The sequence below is a fragment of the Mirounga leonina genome, unplaced genomic scaffold (assembly GCF_011800145.1).
Source record: "Mirounga leonina isolate KUSES-001 unplaced genomic scaffold, KU_Mleo_1.0 Mir_99, whole genome shotgun sequence".
Taxonomy (NCBI): Eukaryota; Metazoa; Chordata; class Mammalia; order Carnivora; family Phocidae; genus Mirounga; species Mirounga leonina.
The window spans coordinates 6339184-6357432 of NW_023270971.1; the positions used below are offsets into that span (position 1 = coordinate 6339184).

General features: G+C 37.7%; 1 protein-coding gene across 1 annotated transcript in view; it reads right to left on the reverse strand.

Moving 5' to 3' along the window:
• DCTN4 (dynactin subunit 4) overlaps positions 1-18249 on the reverse strand; it is a 31881-nt gene that overhangs the window by 1942 nt on the left and 11690 nt on the right. Inside the window, exons 4-12 of the mRNA XM_034999620.1 lie at positions 16172-16215; positions 15089-15196; positions 13464-13537; positions 13123-13235; positions 12719-12828; positions 6157-6230; positions 4077-4131; positions 2958-3065; positions 1406-1503 (exon numbers count right to left, since the gene is read on the reverse strand). Coding sequence (XP_034855511.1) covers positions 1406-1503; positions 2958-3065; positions 4077-4131; positions 6157-6230; positions 12719-12828; positions 13123-13235; positions 13464-13537; positions 15089-15196; positions 16172-16215 — 784 coding nt within the window. The remainder of the gene's footprint in view (positions 1-1405; positions 1504-2957; positions 3066-4076; positions 4132-6156; positions 6231-12718; positions 12829-13122; positions 13236-13463; positions 13538-15088; positions 15197-16171; positions 16216-18249) is intronic.

The following is an 18249-nucleotide window of genomic DNA, read 5'->3' on the forward strand; positions in this document are numbered from 1 at the left end:
AAAAAAAAAAAAAAAAAAAAAAAAAACCTCGGTTATAAATAGTAAGAAGGCAAAAGTTAATGTCTTTCTAGCCTAATTTCCCAGGCAACCACTGATATCTGGGAAGCTTTAAAAAAAAAAAAAAATGCAGATTTCTGGTGTACCCCTAGACCTGCCAAAGAGAAATCTCTGGGGTAGGGCCTGGAACTCTATAGAACAAAACAAAACACCTGCCCTGGTGCTTTCTGAATTAACTCAAGTTTGGCAATCACTGCACTAAACTCATCTTTGCCCTTTGTTTTTCCCACCCATCCCATGTTATTTCTTCTTTCCAGTGTCTTGCTGAGGGAGCTTTGGATCATTCTGTTAAAAAGACCTTACATGTTCCTTGTGTCAGTATATGAAGCTATTCTTTTCAGCTCCAAGCCTACCTTCTATATCTTGCTTTGTGACACAGGATTCTGCTGTCCATGTCTCTCTGCTTTGTAGGCTGGCTCCCTGTCAGGCTCATGTCAAATGGAGGGACTCTAAAGGAGACTAGAAACCTGGAGAGGGTAGGGGCTTACTCCTGCCTATGAGCTGCCCGTGAGCTGCCCGTGTGTGTGTGGTTCCTGTGGGCCTCACTCCAGCAATGCTTCTTCACCCAAGAAGGGGCAGTACCCATTGCAGTTTGTTTGTTTGTTTATTTATTTAACGATTTTATTTATTTATTTGACAGAGAGAGACACAGCGAGAGAGGGAACACAAGCAGGGGGAGTGGGAGAGGGAGAAGCAGGCTTCCCACAGAGCAGGGAGCCCAATGCGGGGCTCGATCCCAGGACCCTGGGATCATGACCTGAGCCGAAGGCAGACGCTTAACAACTACGCCACCCAGGCGCCGCCCCCCCCCCCCCCCCCGTTGCAGTTTTAGACTGGATCCTGACTGATGTATCCTCATCCAGGGAGAGGTTTGGTTTTTTACTTCTCAGTTATTAGGTAAGAGCGAGTCAAATCTATTACTCAAGGGGCAGGTGGGGAGGGGTAAGTGGATAAATCCAATGATAAAACTATAGAGAGAGAATATTGTATCCTGTCCACAACTATTAAAAATAATGCTCTTGAAAATTTTTATTAACAGGGGAAAATATTTACTATTTAAAATGAAACAAGGATTAGAAACTGCTTACAGAATGATCCCAACAATGGAAGAAATATATGGAAGGATAAAGACCAAAAGGTTAATGCTGCTTATCTCTGGTGGTGGGATTTTATTTTCCTTCTTCATAGTTTTATATATATTCTGCAAATTTCTACAATAAGTATTTTTATAAACAAGAAGAAAAAAAGCATCTTAAAAAATCAAGATAAAAAAACTGGGATCTGTAAGTGGGCCTCCTATATTAGCCAACTGTGGTATGCTGGGGGGATCACTAAGAGATCCACTCACTCAGGATCATCCTGAAAGTCCTGGGGTTCTGCCAACTCATCATACTCCGCTGCTGCATCCTTGCCAGCTAAAATGAGCTCTTTGGGCGGCACCACCACCTGGACAGCAAAACAGAGAGGGTTGCCTCAGAATGGGTCAGTGTGTTGTAGGACATTCATTCAACAAAATACAAGACAGCAGTACACCAACCTAAACATGGAGACGTTTCAAGTTTCAAGAAACAGAGTATTACTTCACTTTTACAGAGTTTAAAAACTTACTATTTAGGAACACAGACATCTCTAGTGAAAGTACAAGAACAAAGAACAGTTAAGCATTCTTCAGACTAAGCCTTATGTTGTTACTAGGCCTCAACTTTGCTAAGTCAGAGGTCAGCAGAGAACAATGTCAACCACATTTATAATTATGGATATGAATGAGGCTGGGAGGTATAAAGAGAAAGATAGCAAGTCTACAAACTGGGTGTACATGTCAGGCACTTATTTCTGTCTCACGGGAACAGGTTATTAGTGTTAATAAGAAAAGCAAGGACAGATGAGTGTCATCTCTCTTGGAAAGTGATGCTAATAAGTGAAATCATTAAAAAGGAAAAAAGAAAAAGGGGATAAAGAAATTCTCTACTAATAAGCATTCTCTGAATAACAGCTAATGAAAGATAAAGGCATCATTTCTATCAATTTTTGTTGTATCACGCTGAATTATGAGTCAATAATAGATTGCCCATTGAGTAAAGTTCTTGATCTAAAATTTCAAGTACTAGATGAATCGCCAAATAGCAAAACGAAAAAAGGCCGCATTTTATTCATTCAACTAACATTTACTGAAAGTCAAAATCACCTATTTTAATATTTAGTGCTACGCACGCTGTATGTAAGTGAAGGGCATCTAGAGGAGGCATACCAGCGTTTAAAAGGACATGTTATATCCTAGGAGTCTTGAAGCCTGAGTATGTGTTAGACAGAGAGGTGTGGGTATGTACGTATGTCAGGGAATGGCATTCTAGGAAGAAAGAATAGCGTCTGCAATTCTCTAGCATGAAAGCTCGTAAGCACTGCATCTGCTTGGATTATATACATTAATATGTATGATTTGGAGAATGCTAGATTTGGGGATCTGGGGGAAGGCCATCCTGCAAGAACAGATAGAGGGGGGACCACTGAGAACCTCTCATGCTATGCCGAGGAATTTGGATTTCCTCCCTAAGTCAGAGAGATGCCAAATGATCAGTATGCCATGATCAAAGTTAGATTTTAGAAAGATCACTCTGGTGGCCAAGACAGACGATAGGCTGGAATGGAAGTGGGGGTAGATTCCAAACAGGTCAACAAGGATGTTACTGGCACAGTCCAGGTAAGAAAGGATGAGACCTTCAAACAGGGCAGTGGCAGTGTGATTGTGCATAAAGTAAAAAAAAACTCAGGAGAGGAAATCAAAAGAACATGATGACTGCTTGGATGCGGAAATGGAAGACAGCGTGGAGTCCTTTAAGCCAGGTCAACAGGCCCCTCCAGGAAAAGTCAGGGTCTCTCAGGATGAGGCAAAACGCTCCTACCTTGGCAGTGCTGTTGATATTATCCGGGTCCCCCTCCTCGCACTCCAGCAGTGTCACGTGGGTAAGGTTCTCCACTGGATTCGTAAGCGTCAGGAGGACCTGGCTCTCCTGGGGAACAGGACAAGCCTCTCTCAGACATGTTCCACTACTGCCACCTAGGTCCACTTTCTTAGTTGCTGTACCAAGCATTTCACAAAATCACTCCCGAGCAGTAACACCCACCTACACCTCTACATCACTACATTCTTAAAGTGCTCACGGATTCCTATTCTATTATTTATAGATTAGGCTATATATGCTCTGGAGTTCCTGAAATTACCTGAGGAAATAGGGCAGATCCCACAGAAAGGGCCAGGTACTAGATTCAGAAATTCTGAGGAACGTACATTATCCAAGTGATTAAAGTTTACAACTCTTGCTCCATCCAGTCCTCCACGTAAGGACTCCTGAGCAATAACTTAGTATGCTTAGTCTGAAAGTCCTCACAAATAAAGTATGAGAGCCACAGGGTAGCCAGACATAGAAAAAGATCATTCATCAGAACTCTAAAAGACTTTTAAGATTTCTTGACCCATAATTTGCCCTTGTTTGGTACTTTGAGATTAGTGAAATCTTTCAGATGAACGTGGACTCCATATATGTCTTCATAAGCAGCATGAAAGGAAAGAACAAAAGGGACTGTTGCAGAATATTCTACAACTCATGGAGGGGATGAGGGGACATAGATAAGGAACTCAAGGAAGAGAGGGGCTGTGATAAAGAAAAAAATCCTGTTCATTCATGGTATCTGATACACGCACAGACATGGGATGTGGAGAGTCTCCTGGCTGGAGAAGAGCTAACGATGTCTGTGGGGTAAAACATCTTCTTTCTTTCCCCACCCATGATTCCATCTTTATATAATGTGCACACTGCTCCTTTTAAATGTATGTCAAAGATGCTGTTGCCAAAAATCCCAGCTTAAAGAAGTTAAAAATCCCAATCCCTTTATGATTTCAAATTTTCTTTTCTATCCCTTGCTCCTGAATCTCATTCTAAATACACACAGCCACCCACATACACATACACACACATCTCTGATCAATCCTTTGTCTTCCAGTTAATAAGCAAAGTACTAACCTTCATGTAGCGAAGGTTGGGAATTGACATGATTCTTACTTCTGGGATATAATTGCTATGTGTGAATAAAAAAATACATTAATGTTCATTGAAGTCGCTTAAAATTATTGTTACTTTTTTTTAAAGTGATTTCAGTGAAGATTTCTTCAAGTTAATTAGAACACGTCAGAGAAAAAGAATTTTAAAGAATCATACCACCATAGTAAGAACTTAAGACATGAAACCAACTGGTAATGAGTTCTTTCTGAAATCGTTATGTACACTTCTATTTAGAGCCTATATATCTGTGTGCATCATGGTAGGTATCTTCCTTATACATTTGCTAGATATATTTTTTGATATTTTATTCATTTCTGTAAATCTAAAAGGCAACTGGTTAAAGGACCCACAACTGACTTAGTAACACACTGCAGAGGTGGAAACACACTACCACATACTTATCACTTTTATAAAGCACTATGTGCCAGGCAATGTTTTAAACACTTTACATTTAACTTATGGAATTTTCACTGTGACTGCATGAGACAGGTGTTATTATCATCACTCCCATTACAGAGATGAAGAAACTCGGCTTGGGAGAAGTAACTTGCTGGTGAGTGGCCAGGATTCAAACTCAAGGCTCCAGGGTCCTTCCCCTTAACCACTGTTCTGCTGCCTCTCTAAGCAAGACAACAGAATACTATACTCACACGTGCTTAGTCTGAACTCAGAATCACCCAGGGTCAAATCTCAGCTTAGTGTTTATACACTTATTCTTTCCTCCAAAGTCAACAGACCAGCATTTCTCAACATTTTTGACTGCTGGAAGGACTTATTTTTAATTGCTGCACAATATTCTACAACCTGAGTGTACCTCAATTTAATCAACTATTTGTTAATGGTTCATCAGCTTGACACTGAAATTGTTTTTAGCTTTTTCCCATTAAAATGTTACAAAACACATCCTTACATAGGTATCTTTAGATATTGGTGGTTTTGTTTCAACAGAATAGATTCCTGAAATAGTACTGCTGGTTTAGTCTATGTAATTTTGTCTTGATATTCCAGACCACTCTCCAAAAAGACTCTAGCAATCCACAAGCCTACCAACAATGTATGCAAATATGTTTCCCCATATTCTCACGAGCACTAAATGCTCTTTATTATTTTAAACTTTTCCTATTAAGTCTCAGAGTCTTTCCATGTATTCACTGACCATTTGAAATTCCTCTTCTATAAGCTGCCAGTTCAAATCCTTTGTCCTACTCACATTTTTATCTTTCCAATCTGTGGGAATTATGTCTTCCAGGGACATTAAACTTTTATCTGTCATGGAGTAGCAAATATTCTTTCCTGCTCTATTGTCTGTCTTAGGATTCTGTTGTCAAATATATGTGTATATATATGTATATATATACACATATACATATATACATACATACATACATATATATATATATATATATGTTACAAGTCATGTTTGTTGTTTTTTTTTTTTTGCTAAGGGCCAGCTATTTTCTTCTTTAGTGGTTTCTGGGTTTCCTGCCTTACTTAGTTCCCTCTAAGCACTTCTTGCCCTGAAGTCAAGACAATATTTTCCTAATTTTTCAAAATATTTTTGTTTGATAGGTGGTTTTCGTATACAAAATTCCCTTCTATTGACAAGTCCCAGTGAATTAACACTAATAATCACTTTTATCCCACTCAATGACTGTTATCAGAACATAAGATGAACACTGCTGCAGGGGTACTCTTTGATTTGCTATGCTTGGTTATTTTTTACTTTAATATTTTGGATCATTACCAAAATCAGGTTCTTTATAATTTGTAGTCAATGACCAGTGACTCTCTGTCCAATAATCAACTAACAATCACTGCCCCAGACCACATCATCACAGTGTCCCTTGATGCAAACAGCCTGGATTCTAGGTTTATTTGTTTTAAACTTCATGGTATATAACTTGAAACCTAAACAGAAGAAATAGCAAGATTATTCTGATGTCGTTTTTCTTTTCTTTTGTTTTTAAGCCCAGAGTAAATACATTTTGTGTTGAAAAAGTCAAAGAACAGTAACTAAAAACACTGATCCCAAAATACTCACACAGCAACCAGTTGGATTTTGAATTTGATAGATGTTGGATTAAATTCTGGCTTGCTCAAATTGTGTTCACATTTCTAAAAAGAAAAAATTATAGTACGTATCAGAGGAAAACAAGAACAAACCCTGCTGGATCCACAGAGCTGCTAAATTCGGAAGGACAGCATTGACTCGAGTTTTGCGGTTTTATTCTGCTACAATACCACACGTTTTGAAATACTGTGTATGCCACTGATTGCCAAAATTTGCAAAGATGATTTGGACTTCTCTGGACGTAAGCAAGAACACTAACAGGTATTATTATACTTTTGCGGAGCTTAATAACTACTGAAATAAAATGACACATACTGAGTACATACTAGGTGTGTTGAACCATGTGCTCCTTAATTTAAGTGGATTTAAACAACACATCGATTTTGTAAGGTTAGTGTAGGTACCCAAACTATTATTGTCCCCATTTTACACATGATAAAAATGGGTCACAAGAAGGGTAAGTCATCTGTACAACTCCACAGAGCCAGTAAGAATTAAAACTGGGTCAGGGCGCCTGGGTGGCTCAGTTAGTTGAGCATCCGACTCTTGGTTTTGGCTCAGGTCATGATCTTGGGATCATGAGACTGAGCCCCGAGTCAGGCTCCGCGCTCAGCCGGGAGTCTGAGATTCTCTCTCTCTGCCCCCCACTCACGCGCTCGTGCTCTCTCTAAAATAAATAATCTTTTTTTTTTTTAAAGATTTATTTATTTATTTGAGAGAGCGAGAATGAGAGAGTACATGAGAGGGGAGAGGGTTAGAGGGAGAAGCAGGTTCCTTGCTGAGCAGGGAGCCCGATGCGGGACTCGATCCAGGGACTCCAGGATCATGACCTGAGCCGAAGGCAGTCGCTTAACCAACTGAGCCACCCAGGCGCCCCTAAAATAAATAATCTTAAAAAAAAAAAAAAAAAGAATCAAAGCTGGGATTTAAATCTAAGTAGTGTGATTTCAGATCCCATGCTTTAAAATACAGTAACAATTTTTTACTTTCTTGAATGGATACTACATATACCTGGTTAAAAGAAATCTCTTAACAGTACAAAACAGGAACAGTGTAAAGGTACTTGTCCCCTTGTCCTCCTCCCCAGAGCCCAACCGGTATCTCATGTGTTTTCTCACAAATAGCCTGTGCACATACAAGTATACACACACATCGCCTTTTTCACAATAACATAAAAGGGAGTATTTTATATACTCTTCTGCCCTTTGCTTTTTTACTTATCTTAGAATTCCATACCAGCACACAGAGAGCTACCTCTGTATCTTACTGTAATCATTTCCGTAAAACTTATTCAACCATACCCAAATTGATGGATATCTGGGATGTTTCCCTGATTTTGCTACTATAAATAATGCAGCAATCAGTTAAGTATTCTTATAGATCAGTCATTTCCCATATGTGTTAACTTTTGCTAATCTGGTTAACTATCAAATGGTATCTCACTGTAGTTTTAACAGACATTTCTCTGATTATTGTAGCAGTATCTTTCATGTTTATTGGCTGCTGGGATTTCCTCTGCCGTGACTTCTATGATACTGTTTACTGGGTATTCGTATACTGACTGGAGTATATTTTCCTTACTAATTTGCCAAAGTTCTTTACATGTTCTGGATACTAATCCCTTAATTACATATCTTACAAATTACTTTTCTCAGGCTATGGCCTATCTTTTCATTACGACAGGTTTTCTTTGGAGTGCAGGTGCAAGTTTTAATGTGTCAAATATATAATATTGTCCTCTATAGTTCGTGCTGATTTGTCTTATTTATGGAATACTCCCCTACCCAGAAGTCAAAGATTTTGTTTCCTTCTAGAAGTTTTGCTCTTCATATGTGCTCATTAAAGTTTCTAATGTTCCAGGGTGCCTGGGTGGCTCAGTCGGTTACGCAACTGCCTTCGGCTCAGGTCATGACCTCAGGGTCCTGGGAATGAACCTCGCATCGGGCTCCCTGCTCAGTGGGGAGTCTGCTTCTCCCCCTCTCCCTCTGCCCCTTCCTCCTGCTCATGCACTCTTCTAATAAATAATAATTATCTTAAAAAAATAGTTTTTAATGTTCCTGAAGTTGACTTTTGTGTATGGTGTGAGACAGAGACCCAATTTTATTTTCATGTAATTATTTGACCTAGCAAAATTTAATAGGCTATTCTTTCCCCAATGATCTGCAATGCTGTATTTAGTAAATACCAAGTTTCCTCACACCCATGAGTCTGTTTCTGCTTTCTCTATTCTGTTCCAAGTCTATTAATCTATATATATGCATACTGAAAAAAATTTTTGTTTATACACACATTTTAATTTTCCTTCCCTCCCTCCCTTCCTTACACAAAAAGTTGTGTACTTGCCACACACCCTGCTTTTTGCATTTAAAAATATATCCCATATTAGTACATTCTTTTTTAGAGTTATAGTACTCACTGTGTGGATGTACCATAATCTGCATATTTTGGTTTGTATTTGTGGAGGCCTATCTACCCTGAAGACAGATGGATCAATAGGAAACTGCTTATTTAATTTTGGTAAATATGGTGAATTATACAGTCAACATGAATCTTGTGTAAAGTTTTATTAATTTACATATTAAAATTTATTATCATTAATCTTAAAGGAATCGACTTTTGGTTTTATTGCTCTTTTGTATTTTATTTTATTTTTTTCATTTATTTATTTTTTTTAAAGATTTTATTTATTTGACAGAGAGAGACAGCGAAAGAGGGAACACAAGCAGCGGGAGTGGGAGAGGGAGAAGCAGGCCTCGCGCTGAGCAGGGAGCCCGATGCGGGGCTTGATCGCAGGACCCTGGGATCATGACCCGAGCAGAAGGCAGACACTTAACTGACTGAGCCACCCAGGCGCCCAAATCTTTTGTATTTTACAGTGGTTCTTAATTCATTAGTATCCTCTTCCTTCAAGTTTCTTTGTACTTACTTTGCTGTTCTTTTCCTAACTTCTTAAAATATCTCCTGAAATTACTGATCTTTTATTTCTTCTTTTCTAATATATAGATTTACTTCTAAGCACAGCCTTAGTAACATCCTGTAAGTTTTGCTCTACAGGAATGACTGATTCCTAACTTAGCTGCATTATGATCAAATAATATATTCTAATAATGTCATCTTTTGAAAAATGTTAAGACTAACTTTATGACCAGTATACAGTTAATTTTTATAAGTGTTCTGTGTGTATTAGTAAAGAATATATATTCTGCAGATATTGGGTACATGTTTATTTTCTCGGTTACCAAGAGAAGCATGCTGAATTTCCCCCAAATTCTCGAATGTTTATGTATTTTGAGTCTACGTTATTTAGTGCATACAATTATAGAACTGTTACATCCTCTTTGTGAATTATTTCTTCATGAATTATCCCTCCATTTAAAAATTTAGTATTTACACAATCTATCTTCCCCAGCTATCTTCACTTCCAACCTTTCTGAATTCTGTTTGTGTTTCTTGTGATTAGCATGTAATGGGTAGGCATTTTGTTGGTTTTCTTATTTAGTTGTTTAACAAGCATTTAGTTCACTGGCATTTATATAAATACTGAGATATTTGGCTGTAAATCTATCTCACTACATACTTTCTATTTGAACCACCAGTTTTTTTTTTTGTTTTTTTTTTTAAAGATTTTATTTATTTATTTGAGAGAGAGAGAATGAGAGACAGAGAGCATGAGAGGGAGGAGGGTCAGAGGGAGAAGCACACTCCCTGCCGAGCAGGGAGCCCGATGCGGGACTCGATCCCAGGACTCCAGGATCATGACCTGAACCGAAGGCAGTCGCTTAACCAACTGAGCCACCCAGGAGCCCTGAACCACCAGTTTTTTGTCCTTTTCCCTCTTTTCTTTTTGTACATAGCCTTTATCAAGCTGAGAACGCTCTGTATTCCTGTTTTTGAGAGTTCCCCCCCTCCTTTTTTTTAATCCTGAACGGGTGTTGGATTTTGTCAAATGCCTTTTCTGCACCTATCAATATGATCATGTGTGTTTTTTTGGTTTTTTTTTTTTAGTCTGTTGTTCACAGTATTTCTTTATTACCCTTTTAATTTTCATAGGCGCTCAAGTGATGCCCCCTTTTTCATTTCTGACTAGTAAAATGTGCCCTCTTTTTTTTCCAAGAGAGGCTTATCCATTTTATTGGTCTTCAAAGAACCAACTTTTGGTTTTGTTGATTTTTCTCAATTGAGTTCCTATTTTCAATTTCATTGATTTCTGCTTGAATTTTTTTTTTTTTTAGATTTATTTATTTTAGAGTGAGTGAGTGAGTAGGGGGGGAGGGAGGGAGGGGGAGGGGTAGAGGGAAAGAATCCTGAAGCAGCTTCAAGATTCAAGCAGAAATGTTGTTTAATCTGCACATACTTGAGAACTTTCTAGTTTTCTAGAACACTTTCTACCTTTCTCCCATGGTGGTCTGAGAGTAGAAACTGTATGATTTCTATTCTTTTAAATTTAAGGGGTTTTTTTTTGTTTTTTTATGGCCCAGAATGTAGACTGCCTTGGTGAATGCACGAGGTGAGCTTGAGAAAAATGTGTATTCTGTTAGATGAAGCAGTCTACAAATGTCAATTTTATCTAGTGATTGATGGTGTTGAGTTCACCTATGTCCTTACTGATTTTCTACCTGCTGGATCTGTCCATTTCTGAGAAGGGGGTAATGAAGTCTCTAACTACGAGAGTGAATTCATCTATTTTCTCTCTCATCTACTGCAGCTCTATCAGTTTTTGCCTCACATAGTTTGACACTATTGTTAGGCATATACACGTTAAGAACTGTTATGTCTTCCCGGAAAATTAACCCCTTTAGCATGATATGATGCCCTTCTTTATCTCTGTTAACTTTCTTTACTTTGAAATCTGCTCTGTCTGAACCTAATACAGCTACTCTTCTTGCTCTCCAGTGAGTAGTGTTAGCATGGTATATCTGTTTCCATCTGCTTACTTTTAATCTATATGTGTCTTTTTACTTAAAAAGTGGGTTTTTCCTTCCTTTTTATTTAAAGTATTTGTTAAGTACAGTTGACACACAATGTGACATGAGCTTCAGGTGTACAACATAGTGATTCAACATCCCTATATGCTATGCTCACAAGTGTAGCTACCATCTGTCACAACACTATTACAGTATCATTAATTATATTCCTATGCTGAGCCTTTTATTCCTGTCCATAACTAGAAGCCTGTATCTTTTCCTTCTTTCTTAGAAAGCTTTTGCATTATAGCAATTTTCTAACATATGCAAAATACAGAACAGTATTAGAAATTCCTAGGTACACGTGACCCAGCTTCAACAATTAGCAACTTGTTAGCAACAATGGCCAATCTTGTTTCATCTATACTCTCACCCATTCACCATGCCTATTTTGAAACAAACATCAGACATCATGTCATTTCATCGATAATATTCTGGTATACATCTCTAAAAGATGAAGATATTTTAAAAAATAACATTATTATTATCCCTAAAAACATGAAAAGTTCTTGTAATAGCATCAAAAATCCAGCTAGTGTTTAACTTTCTCCAAAGGTTTCATAAATGTTTCTTCCCTTCCTCCCTCCCTCCCTCGCCCCTTTCTTCTTAGGTTTTATTTGAATTGGGATTTAAATGAAGTCTTACACACTGTGTTTGGTTGATATGCCGCTCAGGTCTCTTCTAATCTACAGCTGTGTTGTTAATGGTAGCCACTAGTCACATGTGGTTAATAAATTAATAAAAATGAAAGACTTAGCACCTCAGCCACACTGTCACATTTCAAGTGCTCAACAGCAACACTTGGTGAGTGGCTACCATGTTGGACTGTGCATATACAGAACATTCCCATCATCAGAGAAAGTTCTGCTGAATAGCATTGATCTAAAAGGTTTCTTTTCCATTTTCTTTTGGTTTTCTTTTACAGTGTATTTATTGAAGAAACTCAGTTGTTTTATAAATTCATAGAGGCTGGATTTTGCTGATGTTTCTTCTTTCTTGCTTTCTTTTAAATTATTATTATTATTATTATTTTAAGATTTTATTTATTTATTTGACAGAGAGAGTGAAAGAGCACAAGCAGGGGGAGCAGCAGAGGGAGAGGAAGAAGCAGGCCCCCTTCCAAGCAGGGAGCCTGACGCGGGACTCGATCCCAGGACCCTGGGATTATGACCTGAGCTAAAGGCAGATGCTTAACCATCTGAGCCACCCAGGCGCCCCCCTCTTTTAAATTATTTTATTACTCCTCTTTGTTTCCTCTCTACCAGCTTAAAAGTTATATATTCTTTCACTACTCTTTTAGGGGTCAGTGCTCTGAACTTATTAACCTTCAGGTACCTCAGTTTCCACATCTATAGAACAGGGGTAACAACAGTACCTTCATCTCATAGTTGGGAGGATTTTTATCTTGAAAGCATTTAAAATGGTGCCTGGACACCAAGTACATTCTCTATAAGCATATTTTATATTTACTACATTCCAGAAGTTTCGGTATTGGCCAGATACCAATGTTTAAATTATTTCTGCTTTTCTCTGGTACAAATGACAATTGTACAGAATGGAATAATTACCCGACAGCGCAGGGACCGTTTGATCAGAAGATGTTTGTGACGAGGATAGAGCTGTGAAGCACAGACTGGCTGGAAGTCAGGCTGCAAGAGGCGCTGCTGAAGGGTGGTCACTAGCATGAAAGGCAGAACCCAGGCTTAGTTTACAATGATTCACTCAAAATCAGACTTATGAGATAATCACATGAAACAATACTTCCTTTGTGAATAGTTCTTCAAAAACTACAAAAGAGAAATTTGATATTTTAAAGTTCTTCAAATGATTGTATCTATTTCATTTGTTACTTGATTTATTTTATTACTAACAACCATGATGCCTTAAATATCTCAAAACTCAGGGCGTATCAGTAACAAAAGCAAAATTAGATGTAAAATAGAAACAAAGCAAAATCATATAAAAAGATTACCCTCTGTTAAATTTACTGGTCTTATATAGTAATCTTCAGGTAGCGGCTCCACTTCGTCTACAGCCTGAGCTGGCTCAATCTTTATCTCTTTCTGGTCCTCTCCTTCTTTAAGGCTAAAAGATAAAAAGCACTAATTTCTCAAAGGTCCACCTGTTCATCTTCAAAGTCTATGATATCAATAACTGACGTATTCTTCTATTGTAGAACATTCTTTCTCTGTTCAGGTCTTTTCTAAGCATGACAATCTTCTTCCCCAGTAGCAACTGTTTAATGTCACATTCCTTCAATATTCATTTTGATACCTGCTTTTCTCCTCAAAGCCATTTAATGTCCAAACTTACGACAGTCCAGCAAGGGTACTGATGGTTGCACCAGCTCGTGGTCGCTGAAGCCTGGTTCCAAGACCGTATTTGTCCTAAATAGAGTTCAGAAATTCCAATTATAAATCCCATTTTTATACATCCTATTTACCAAAAGAAAGACTTTTGGGTGGGACAGCATGAGAAGCTCAGGGAAATAAGCAAAAAAAAAAGCTAATTTGAAAGCTCCTTTTAAAGAAAGTAATTTGTAGCCCCACATCATCTTATTTTTAAAATAATAGCAAAAGCACCAAACATGGAGACTGAAATACATTAGTAGAGTAAAACTGAACTAAATGTGATTTTTTAAAAAAACTATTAATCTAAAAATATCTAAGCTATGACTTAGACCAGAACTATGTGGAGTGTCTAAGGCAAATGATGAATGTCTTCTTGGAACACCCAGTGATCATCTGCTAACTTCTTCAAGGTTAGCAAGAATCATAAAAGAGAACTTACCACTACATGAATAGTGTGTTGCTGTAGGCCCCCAAATAGCAGCAGGTTGCAACAGAGACAAAAAAATGCAGCATAAGACAGAAGCAAACTCATACAGCAGGCAGGTTATAAGGGAAGCTGGAAGAATAATGCCTTTAATTCAAATTTCTCTCCTACATACACTAGTGCATATGCTTATTATACCACTGGGCTATTCTGAAAATTTCATTTAGACTTCATTAAAGTCTCTGGTAAATGTAGATGCTTTGCATATTTTAATGTTTTTATTAAGTTCTAAACTAAATATTTTTATATGGACCTCACCAATCCTTAGGGTTTCAATGGCTTAACTAATTCTCATGCAGAAGCAGTATGACAAGTTACATTTCCTCAACTGTCAATCTACCCCACAGGATTGTTGTGAGGATTAAATATGTGAAAAGTCCTTATTAGAACAGTGTCTGACACATCACTGCCCTTCAAAAAATGTTACTTATTCAATGTCAACCTGCTCGACCCCAAGCAAGCATACAGAAAAGAAACTGTTCTATGAGAGCAAATAAAACTTGGGGGACAATAACAAAAGCTCCAAATCCTAATCTTTTGCTTCTGGATTGGTAGTACACAAACTAGCAGAGAATGACTTCCTTAAAGAATTCCTATCAATGACACTGGCACATATTACTATTTATTTAACCACGCAAAAGGCACCGTGTAAGAGTCAGCGTTCTTCACCCTGGAGAACTATAGGAAGATACCAGAAATAATCATTTGAGCTGGGAACCCATTACTATAGAATGTCAAAGGTGGCCTACCTAGGTAATATGAATAAAATCTAACAATCGCCCATCTTCTCTGACTTTTCCGATTAAGAGTTCTGTGGTACCTACAAAATTAAACATTAGCCCTGGGGAATAATCAGAAAAGAGAGGGCAGTGATGCAAAAAGGAACACAAGTGTCCTTAAAACTCAAAGAACTCAAATAGAGTAAATGATATGGCAAAAACCTAACTGCTGGGCTTAAAAACCTATGATTTGAGAAACTTTCCTCTGCTACCTATCATTCAGAAATCTAAGGTCAGTGGCCACCTTCTGAAATGATCACTGTTCTCAAGGCACACAGGTCTTGTTCAATGAACTGCACACTCCTTTTTGTACCAAGTCCTCACCGAAAAAGCCAAAGGCATATAGTTTCTACGCCGTGCCAGTTTCTTGCGATCTCGCTCAACCTTCTCTTTCTGAGCAAGCTGCTGGTAATATTCAATCAATTTGTTCATCTGTAAGAAATCAAAGATGCAGTAATTGTTTTCATGAAAAAGCTAACAGGAAATATGTAAAATTAATCAATAACACTAACTGGACACATAATGAACAGAGAAGACAAATGACTACGGTAGGCAAATTTGCCCTTTTCTTCAAAGAGAGTTTCTCTTCATTACATTTCTCTGAATTATTTGCAATATTAAAATGGAACCTTTAAGTTTAACAATGGGAAGAAATGGGCAATGAAAAGGCTAGGAAATTTCATGCCCTCTTTTCACTCCTCTTTTACTTCATTACTTATTTCCCCTTACAACTACTCCCATTTTTTCTGCACGGCCACAGGCCTATCTACTTCTAAGAATGTGACATCTTGTACTGTCTTCTCCCCCACTCATATATTTTCATTTTTAAAGTATGTCTTAATCCTAAAAGCAGTACATGTTAATTGTGAAAACTTCAAGCAATATTAAACATAAAGAATAAAAAGCAATACTTCTCTTATGTCTCTTGTGCCCAAGTCCACTCTTGCCCTCACTAAAGGTATCTGCAATTATCAGCTTAGATATCTTTCTTACACACTACAGACGTGGGTATGAGATTACATTTTGCACGCATTAAAACAAAAACCCTATGTATAGATATACAGCTTTTATATGTCTGAAAATAAGTATTTTTCCATATAGCGGAAAAACTTATTATTTTATAACTTATTTCACTAAAAACAAACACATACTGTTTTCTTTTTCTGATTCACAGCCTGACTACAGAACTAAAGCTACAGCTAGGTTTCTCTATTAACTTAAGCCAGACTAGAAAATACAGCCATTGTGACTTAAATGTCTTATAAGAAGCCCTTTCTGTGTAACAGACACCAAAATACATATCAAAGATTTCTGGCATATGCCATATCCACTGATAAAATGGAAGATCTTCAGTCTTTTTCTCCATCTTTTCTTAGTTCATCCTCTCTCTGATGACGCTTTACTTACCCGTTGCGTGTGAGGATTTTCAGGTTCCTGCCAACCACCACTAGCTGCAAAACAAAAGGACATTAAACAAATTTTCATAACTTGGTATTTTTATTTTCATAAAAACAGGTCATCTGCAGGCCACAAAATGAAACTTAAAAATCATAGAACTTTTTTTTTTTTTTTTAAAGATTTTATTTATTTATTTGACAGAGAGAGACACAATGAGAAAGGGAACACAAGCAGGGGGAGTGTGAGGGAGAAGCAGGCTTCCCACCAAGCAGGGAGCCCGATGCAGGGCTCGATCCCAGGACCCCAGGATCATGACCTGAGCCGAAGGCAGATGCTTAACAACTGAGCCACCCAGGTGCCCCAAAATCATAGAACTTCTAAGAAATAGTCCTATGAGTTATATAGACCAAAACATTCAGAATGAAATTTTCATTAAAAATAATGATGGTGACAGGGGCACGTGGGTGGCTCAGTTGGTTAAGCGACTGCCTTCGGCTCAGGTCATGATCCTGGAGTCCCGGGATCGAGTCCTGCATTGGGCTCCCTGCTCGGCGAAGAGCCTGCTTCTCCCTCTAACCCTCCCCCCTCATGTACGCTCTCTCTCGCTCATTCTCGCTTTCTCAAATAAATAAATAATCTTAAAAAAAAAAAAAATGATGGTGATAAAGATAACCACCCCCACCACAACTAACACATGCACAGCTTCTGTGCCAAGCATCTGAAATGCATTACGTTTCATTTTATACAATAACCCTCTGACATGGGGATTCTTATTATCAGTCTCATGAAATTGAGGCTCAAAGAGGTTAAATAACTTGCCCAAAGTCACACAGATAGTAAGTGGTAAAGCTGGGATTCAAACTCAAGCAGTCTGACTCTTAAGAACCTGATCTTATCTAGAATACTGTGCAATTTCTATGTTGTATGACCTTGATTCAGAGAAGAATTTCTTACATAAGAAACAAACAGCACAAATCACAATGGAAAAGATTATTCCAGAAAGCTAAAACCATAATGAATACAGCTGACTCTTGAACAACATGGGTTTGAACTGTGAGGGTCCACTTATAGGCGAATTTTTTTCAATAAATACAATAAAGCACTGTAACTATTTTTCCTTTTCTAGCTTACTATATTTTAAGACTACATATATACAATACATAAAATATACAAAATATATGTTCATCAACTATTTATGTTATCAGTGTGGCTTCCAGTCAACAGTAAGCTATTAGTAGTTAAGTTTTTGGGAAGTCAGAAGTTACCTGCAGATTCTCGACTGCACAGTGAGGGGGGTCAACACCTCTAACCTCTGCATTTGTTCAAGGGTCAACTGTATATCTCAATAAAGCTAACAAAGGGAAAAAGTAAACTATAATGAGATACTATTTTACAAACATCAGTTTGGAAAAATTTGAAAGAAAGTCCCACAGTACTAGAGCAGCCAAGGATCTGGAGCAGCGGGTAGTCTACTCTTATTACTAGTGGGAGCAAAAACTGGTAAGCCATTTTGGAGAGCTAAAGATGTAGACAAAACAAGCAATTTTATTTTCAGTTATGCAGAGAAGCCTTTAGTCTTGGACTTAGGAAATACAGACAAGAATGTTTCTAATAGCACTGTTGTCAAAAGCAAAAAAATGAAGGCCTAAATAAATGTCCATCAAGAAGAGACTGAATAAGTAAACTGTGGTAAGTCATGCATAAATCAGCTATGTATCAGGAACATAATGCCAATAGAGAAAAGCTGTAGTAGGATACATATACAGTATATTTCCATTTGTTTCATATTGAAAAAACATTGTTAGTGGCTACATACATATGTGGAGAAGTATAAAGACATGCATGGATACCGATAAACACTGGATTCAGGACTGGTATGATTACTTCTCTGGGAGGCTGAGGAAGGGGGATCTAGTGGGGATAGGCTACACAAGGAGCTTAAACTGTTTTGGTTATGTTTAATTTCTGAAGCTGGGTGATAAATACATGAATGTGTATTATCTGTATAAGTAAAAATAACCTTTTTTCAAAACAAAAAGGACGCTTGTTGAAAGTGACACCACACCTTCTTGCAAGAAACGACAACA